General features: G+C 47.3%; 1 gene segment (V, D, J or C); it reads right to left on the bottom strand.

Annotated features, from left to right (window-relative positions):
* Positions 1-326: 326 nt before the first annotated feature.
* LOC114909778 (Ig lambda chain C region-like) lies at positions 327-2,450 on the bottom strand (the record flags this gene model as incomplete). The annotated part of the segment is given in 2 exon segments: positions 327-766; positions 2,405-2,450. Coding segments are annotated over 2 exon segments (363 nt in total), but the record flags the coding sequence as incomplete, so codon positions are not given.
* Between the last annotated feature and the right edge of the window lie 6,139 nt (positions 2,451-8,589).

Here is an 8,589-nt window from a genome sequence, read left to right as displayed (position 1 = left end):
ACCATATGAACCAGTGTACGTCACTCCAGTAGCTGCATAAAGGTTTATTCATTATTCAACAATAATTAAATTAATTAATTAATTTATACAAATAATAATAAAATAATAACAAATTATTAAAAATAAACATTTATTATGCACTTCTGAGATCAATGAAGGAGTGAATGAGTGAGAAGTGACTTTTTTTCCCCAATAACATTCTCTGTTTTTTACAAAAACCTCAGTTCAGTACATTTTTTAGGTGAAAGTTTTGTGTGAAACAATAATTTTGAAAAATGTTATATCCATTTATTTATTCAGAAGTTCTCGGAAAATACCGCGAAGCTCAAGGTAAAGGGTCTCACATATATAGTGGAGCAAAGCACATTATTAACCTCTATGTTACTAGTTACGAAAACAGTAAGAGTGGAGTAGAGCACAGAGTAAAAACACAGTAATGAGACGCCCATCTACACGGGGCAGTCGGCTCTCTTCATCGTCTCCAGAACTGGAGTCTGGGAGCCCTGAGTGGCCTTGCAGACCACCGTGCCCGCCTTCGTCCACTCGTCCGCAGGGAGGGTCAGCGTGCTGCTCCAGCTGTACTTGCCGTCCTTGTCCAGGAGTCCGCGGCTCGCGTCCCCAGGCTTGGTCCTGCCGTCCACCGTCCACTCCAGCTTCCAGTCGGAGGGGAAGCCCTTGTTGGCCAGACACGTCAGCGTGGCCTTGTTCTTACCGGACACCTCTTGACTGGACGGGGGCAGGACCGTGAGGACGGGGGCAGCGTTGCCTAGGAGACGGCAGAGGTCAGAGGTCAGAGAGAGGGCAGCGAGTGGACGGAACACCTTTAACAGCGGACATCGCATTGTGTCTCATCACCTGTACGTAGCGGAGGAGGAAAAGAGCTGTTAGTTAACGCTCAAAGGAGGAATGTATAGGCAGTTTATGAATGTCACCCACAGTATGTATGAGGTGTATCATAATGTGCCATTAATACAAGAGAACGGATCCTTTAGAGGTCATTTTTACCTCCGCAGCTCAGTGCTACAAACCATAATGTGTCTCTTTTCCACCCTTCTGGACATGTTCATACAGCCCTTCCGCACACTGATTTTCTTCATTTTATAACACACTGACTGATTATTAAAAGTGTATCAGTGATGGACTGAATTCAGTTCAAATTCAAGACAACTGAATGCATATTGAATTAAAGACCATGGAAAACTGGCAAAGCGCATCAATTATTTATCACATTGTTTGTATTATTTTCATCTTAATTATTACTGACAGCTGAAAAATAAACATTAATTCGGAGGAACAAATAATGAATTTATAAAACAGAAAAAACAGAAGAAACAATTTTTTACAGGTTTAAATGTAAATCAGAAAATCCGTAGTGAACAAACACAGTAAAAGCCGCTTTTATCGCATATTATCGTTATTTATCGCATTTATTATTATGTATTTATCGTTGTTTTCTGTGTTGCTGTCAATATTTCGAACATCATTTGAAACTGTTGTAACCAAACCAAGTTACAGTGTAACGACTTTGAAAAGAGCTGGAAACACTCTGCTGAAACATGATTTTTACAGGTTTAAATGTAAATCAGAAAATCCTTGAACAGAGTAAAGACGCTTATCGCCATATTAATTATCGTTATTTATCGCATTTATTTTTATTTATCGTTGCCATCTATGAGTTCTCAACGATTTTGCAACATCAATGATTTGAAGCTGTTTTTCCAAACGTTCAGTACAACGACTTTGAGTGAAACAGCTGAAAACACACAAGTGAGACACTCAGCTGAAGAATATAAATGTACTAAGGGAATAAAACGAGTTACATTCATTACTTTACAGTGTTCAGATATAATATAGAAAAAGGTTCTTACTTCCAACTTCCAGCCTGGTTCCTCCACCGAAAGTGGCCCACAGTGATTCAGAGCCTATTCGTGCTCGTACAAAAACCTCCACAGCGCCCAGTGTACCGTCAATATACCGTGTTTACCGGCATTTCATGGTAAATACTAATTTAGTCTCATGTCTGGTGTCTTCAAGACAAGAATCACAGCGGTGTGTCCATGACTGATGTGAAAAGGAGCTTTTACAATAAAATGCACCGCACCACCAGATTCCTATGGGGCTCTTTTCTACTGACAATTTGAAGTTTATTTTTGGATTTATGACAAAATGAAGCAAAAAACACACAAAAAAAAGGAACATATTGTCCGAATAAGGAAAAGTTTACACAAATAATTGAAACCCCTAAGCAAATTGTTTCTCAGAAAACATCTGGTAGGAGCACATTAGACAATGAATATGAACTATAAATATGACAATGAAACAGAGAACAAAGGATAAACACATAAAAAGTATCAGTGCAGAGCTTTGATGTCGATGGTATTGAGTTAAAAGATGAAATACTTACTGCCAACTTCCAGTTTGGTGCCGCTACCAAAAGTCCACCACAGTGAGTGAAAGTCATTGAGGGGCTGTACAAAAAGTCCTGTGAGACACCAGTGTGTCTCTCACTGCTCACCATGGATTATTGTCATGATGACACACAGCACGGGGGTGCGGTGGCGCAGTGGGTTGGACCGCAGTCCTACTCTCCGGTGGGTCTGGGGTTCGAGTCTCGCTTGGGGTGCCTTGTGACGGACTGGCGTCCTGTCCTGGGTGCGTCCTCTTCCCCTTACGCCCTGTGTTGCCGGGTAGGCTCCGGTTCCCCGTGACCCTGTAAGGGACAAGCGGTTCTGAAAATGTGTGTGTGACACACAGCACCACTGAACACACCTTTTCAACACAGATTCCACTATTGCATATTTTAATCAGTTTATACAATTTTTCTCTTATTTTCTGTGTTTATTCTGTCTTTCATTTTGTAAAACTGAGAAGCTGAATGTTAAATAGCAGGCAAAAGCTTTGAGTGATCAATATCAGACCATGCAACAAAGCAAGACCCACTCAAAGCAGTGGTCTCTAAACTCATATCATGACCGTGTCACTGGTTTGTGGCTTATTGATCAGTGTTTCACTATTTTCCTGCAGCTTCTCTCGTGATATGTGTTTTCTGAGCTGTTTCCCAACTTATGTTCCACTGTGTTTCTGTTCCAGTTCCAGAGGATCAAACTCCGCTAGTTCCACTGATACCGTGGAATCTTCTATCAAGGACACAAACACAGTAATAAAGTGAACCCAGGTGCAAAGGTCTTACTGTGAGAGTCTGAGAAGATCTTAACAAAACCTGTAGGCAGTAGGTCACCGGGGTCACTCTCCGCAAGACCTTGAACGAGCCGATGTAGCGGGGCCTGAGTTTCTTCGAACAGCCAGACCATTGCCTGGGCAAAAAGGAGAGGGTGCGTCGGTGCCGGTCCGCTTGCCGTTTGTACTTCTCCGAACTTTGCCACAGGTGGTTGTGCACTGTCCACCATTCCCTCTCGCTCTCTTGGTGCCAGGTCAACACTGCTCGGATCTGGTTCTGGGGTGTCTCATTTGGGAACGAGGTAGTGTGGTATCCCAAGACACATTGAAAGGGCAAGAGACCTGTGGCAGAGTGTGACGCGGTATTGTGGGCATATTCCTCCCAAGGTAGGTACCTGAGCCACTGATTTTGTCGCTGGGTAGAGTTGGAACAGAGATACCTCGCGATGTCCTGTTGCAGCCGCTCTACTTGCCAGTTGACTTGTGGGTGCTAACAGGACGTCAGGCTTACCGTAACCCTCAGTCACCTCCAGAAGGCCTTCCATACCCGGGAGGTGAACTGTGGTCCTTAGTCCGATGCAATGTCCTCCGGGAGCCCGTACAATCGAAAGACCTGCTGGAAGAGAATCTCGGCCACCTCGAAGGCAGTCAGAAGCTTGGGCAGTGGAACCAGCCTGCAGGCCTTGGAGAAACAATCAACCACTACGAACACCACTGTTTTACCCTCCGAAGTGGGTAGGTCAAGAAGGATGTCCACGGAGGTGTGTGCTCACGGTCGGGTCGACAGGAGACGTGGTCCCAGAAGGCTGGCTGGTTTCTCTGAAGGGGTCCAAGTCTGGGCGCACATGGCACACACCTGCACAAAGTCCTGGACGTTATCTGTCATAGAGGGCCACCAGAACCATCCCTGCAAGAGAGAGAGTACGCCAGATGCCCGAGTGGCCCGTTTTGGGTGCTTCGTGAGCCCATCGCATCACGGAGATTCTCAGTCAGCTGGTCACATACTCCTTCCCTGCTGGTTTCCCTGGAGGTTCAGACTCAGTGGCCTGCACAGCCTGGAGTTCCTTTAGGAGTTGCCACCTGATGGGACTCACAACACATCCCTTGGGTAAGATCCCCTCTGGTGGGCTCTGCGCAGGTTCGGGATCATAGATCCTCAACAGGGTGTCTGCTTTAGTGTTCTTTGAGCCGGGTCCATAAGAAACGGTGAAGTTGAACCCAGTGAAGAACAGAGTCCACCAAGCCTGTCGGGCGTGCAGCCATCGGGCTTTCTAGAAGTATTTCAGATTTTGGTGGTTGGTGAGCATAAGGAATGGGTGTATGGCCCCCTCCAGCCAGTGCCGCCATTCCTCGAGCACGAGTTTTATGGAAAGGAGTTCGTGGTTCCTAATGTCATAGTTGCTTTCGGCCAGGGTCATTCTCCATGAAAAGAACGCACAGGGTAACAACTTCAAGGGATATCCTTGCCTTTGGGAAAGGACAGCCCCCACACCAACAGACAAGGCATCGACCTCCACCACGAATGGCAAGGAAGCATCAGGATGATTTAGCACTGGAGCCGGGGTGAACCATACTTTCAGGTCCCAAAAGGTCCTCTCTGCGGTCTCACCCCAGGGGAATCAATGCTCCTGACAGGCGGTGAGCGCGATGAGGGGGGCAGCCAGGGTACTGAAGCCTCGGATGAAGTGACAGTAGAAGTTCGCAAAGCCAAGGAAGCACCGAAGCGTCTTTACTGTGGTCGGTCGGGGCCAGACAGTCACTGTACTAACCTTACAAGAGTCCATGGCAATCCCCTCCCGGCTCAGGATGTACCCCAGGAAGGAGACCCGGCTCTGGTGAAAATGCATTTCTCTCCCTCGACATACAGATGATGTTGGAGGGGCCCTTGCAACACTGCCCATACCTGGTGCACATGTTCCTCCCGAATCTGGGAGAAGATCAGGATGTAATCCCCCAGCACGTGATTCACAAATGCCTGAAAAATCCAGGAAGCATTTGCCAGACCAAAAGGCATTATCCTGTATTCATAGGGAGATGGAGAACACCATCTCCCATTCGTCCCCCTTGCAGACCCGGATCAGGTTGTAAGCACTGCGGAGATCTAGTTTCGTAAACAGGGAAGAACTGTGTATGGTTTCTAAAGTGGCTGTGATCAAAGGCAAAGAGTGTGGATACTTCACTGTAATGGCGTTCAAACCCTGAAAATTGATGCAGGGATATAGTCCCCTGTCCTTCTTACCCACGAAAAAGAAGTCCGCTGAAGCAAGAGAGGTGGCGGGCCAGATAAGGCCTAAAGCAAGCGCCTCGGTGATATACTTCTGCATGGCCTTCTGCTCTGGCAAAGACAGGGGGTACACCGACTCCGAGGAGGTGTCGTTCCTGGCAAAAGGTCAATGGTGCAGTCCCAGCGTTCAGCTGCTCGGGTCTTGCCGAAGACCTTTTGCAGGTCCCTGTATTCCGGGGGATCTACAGTGGGGGAAGACCCTCGAGCCCCTCTACAGATGTTGCCCAGCAGGGAAGCATCATGCATGACGAGTGGCATCTGTCACCCCAGGCCACCAGCTCTCTGGTGCTCCAACAAAAGATAGGGTCATGACACACGAGCCATGGGAAGCCTAAAATGATTGAGGTGTCTGGGGCACGGATCAAAAAAATGTTTAGGGTTTCCTGGTGACATGCCCCCGTCCAGACCTGGAGCGGAATGGTACAAGTGTCCACCATACCCGAACCAAGTGGTTGACTGTCCAGAGCACTCACTCTCAAGGTGACCTTGGAGGTTTGTAAGGGAATGCAGTGCGTGCGCGCAAATCCCCAGTCAATAAAACAGCCGGCCACACTGGAACCTATCAAGGCGTGCTTCTGTACCCAGTTCCCCTCCCAGGCAATACTAACTGGTAACGTCAGCTGGCCCTTGTGTTCTCCGGGACTCACCTTGGATTCTCTGGAGTTTCCTCGGGGTGGTAGCACCGGACAGGCCACCGGACGTGACCCGGAGAGCCGCAGTAGAGGCACAGGTGACCCAGCAGACGACGCCTTCTCTCCTCAGAGCCTAGCCTGTTTTGGCCCACCTGCATCGTCTCCGGCTCCTCATCCGGCAGAGGCAAAGGGGGTATGGTCGAACCCCCTCGTGGTTTTCGGTCCTGGCCAAGGTTGTCAATCGCAACAGCATTCTCCACAAAATGATCGAAACTCCAGTTCTCCCCCCGATAGGCCAGCTCAGCTTGGATCCGGGGATGAAGCCTGTTGTGAAAACAAGCGAGGAGAGCAGAGGAGTTCCACCCACTATGCTTTGCAAGGGGCCAGAATTCGAGGGCATACTCGGCTATGGTCCAGGCTCCCTGGTGCAAGTGCAGGATACAGTCATCGCCCGAGCGACCTGCGTGCGGATGGTCAAACACCGCCTCAATTTTTTTTTTCCCGAAAGGTGGCAAAGGTCATCTTTGGGCACATGCACCACCTCGCTGTCACCCAGGTGCGCTAGGCCGACCAGCAATGCCACCACGAACACGATCTTGGCCTCATCGGTTTGGTATATGTGTGGGGAGCAGGAAAACACCAGTTCATTCTACATCAAAAAACCTGGACGCTGTTCTGGCGTTCCATTGTACCTTTCTGGGGGTGGCGATGTTTGTACCGGAGTAGGAGGCATCCAGGAGTGCGGCTGCGGTGCTCTCTTCAGGGGCTATGAGCTCTGTCTCCTCAGTGGATTGGAACACCCCTCCGGCTTGGAGTGCATGAATCATCCCGATAAGCGTCTCCTTCAGCCGTTTGAGGGTCTGATCATGCACGCCGAGAAGTGCGCCCTGGGACGCGAGAGCGGTCCCCATCTGTGCGTAATCTGCTGAGTCCAGATGGGAGGCAGAACCTTCCGTCACGACGATGGTGGTCAGTAAGGCAACAGACGCAGGTGCAGGTTGCATTTTCCTTTTATTTTGGAAAACAGGAGGCAGGCAAAAGAATGGTTGAGGGACGTGCAAGGGTCAGGCGATTAGCGAACGTTGTTTGAAGAGTGAGATGAGAATCATGGTCGGAACAAAGAAAGGCAGATGGTCGAAGAGTCGGAAGGAGTAGCAAGAAGCACAGGTTGAGTGGAAGCAGAGGTTAATCAGAGTGAGGTTCCGCGTAGGCGTCTCACCGGCATTCCCCTTTATTCTCTCTCCTGTCAGCGAGCAGCAGGTGTCGCCGATGTGCTGGCTGATGAGGAAGCGACAATTTTTATAGAGCACTCTTCTCACGCAGGCATAAGGCAAGAAAACAAGTAATAATGATATTTTTGCTACATGGTAGCTTGAATCCCCAGCTCAGCATCGTACGCCTCATCCGTCAAGGCATTTGGTCATCATTTTTAGTCAGCATGGGATTCGCCTGTCACCATCGGCCAGCCTCCTCAACTCTTATGTAGTGAGACAAGAAAGAACAGAGCTACTGTTTTGTTAGTAATTTGTAACTTAAACAAGTCAATTTAATATGCATTGGTATAAAGGTAGGAAAAACAGACACAGGCAAGTGGAACTACATTTTGAGGTGGAATGCCTAAGTGAACATGTAAGTCTTTAGGCTGCATTTGAAGACAGTGACAGACAGAGCATTTCTAACAACAACTGGGAGACTTTTCCACAGTTTAGGTCCTCTATAACTAAAGGTGCGACCTCCGACTGAGGTCTTATTGATCACACATACTTTAAGTTAACCCGCATCCAATGAAGGAAGATATTGTCCTGGGATATTAGAATCAATAATCTCACAAAGGTAAGCCAGAGCAATGCCATGTACTGCCTTATAGGTCAAAAGAAGGATTTTATAATCAACTCTAAATACGACCGGAAGCCAATGCAACAATTTAAGTACAGGTGTTATATGGTCAGACTTCCTAGTTCTAGTGACAATTATCACAGCAGCATTTTGTACCAGCTGTAGCCTGGATACAGTCTGGTATGAACAACCTGACAACAAAGCTTTTACAGTAGTCTAACCTGCTTGAAACAAAAGCATGAACCAATTTCTCAGCATCCTGTCTACATAGGAATCACCGTAATTTAGCTATATTTCTTAACTGAAGGAAGCACAACTTAGTCAAAGCATTTACTTGAGAAACAAATGACAGCTTTTCATCCAACAGGACACTTGAATCCTTGATACAGTCTCTACGATTGAAGCTATTACCATTTGTTGTAAAGATTGGCATGATTATGTTGAGAGCTTTGGAATCACCATCCACCACAAGTATCTCTGTTTTACTGGCATTTAGAGATAAAAAATTTTTATTCATCCATAATTTTATATTGGTTGAACAATTAGCTAAAGACACCACATGTGATGGATTATCAGGCTTAAACAATACATATAGATCTGTGTATCATCGGCATACAAATGGAAATTCACATGGTGTTTGTGAATAATGTCACCCAGTGT

The sequence above is a fragment of the Scleropages formosus genome, unplaced genomic scaffold (genome assembly GCF_900964775.1).
Source record: "Scleropages formosus unplaced genomic scaffold, fSclFor1.1, whole genome shotgun sequence".
Classification (NCBI taxonomy): Eukaryota; Metazoa; Chordata; class Actinopteri; order Osteoglossiformes; family Osteoglossidae; genus Scleropages; species Scleropages formosus.
The sequence above is the reverse complement of the archived record's forward strand: the minus strand, read 5'-3'. Positions and strand labels throughout refer to the sequence as shown.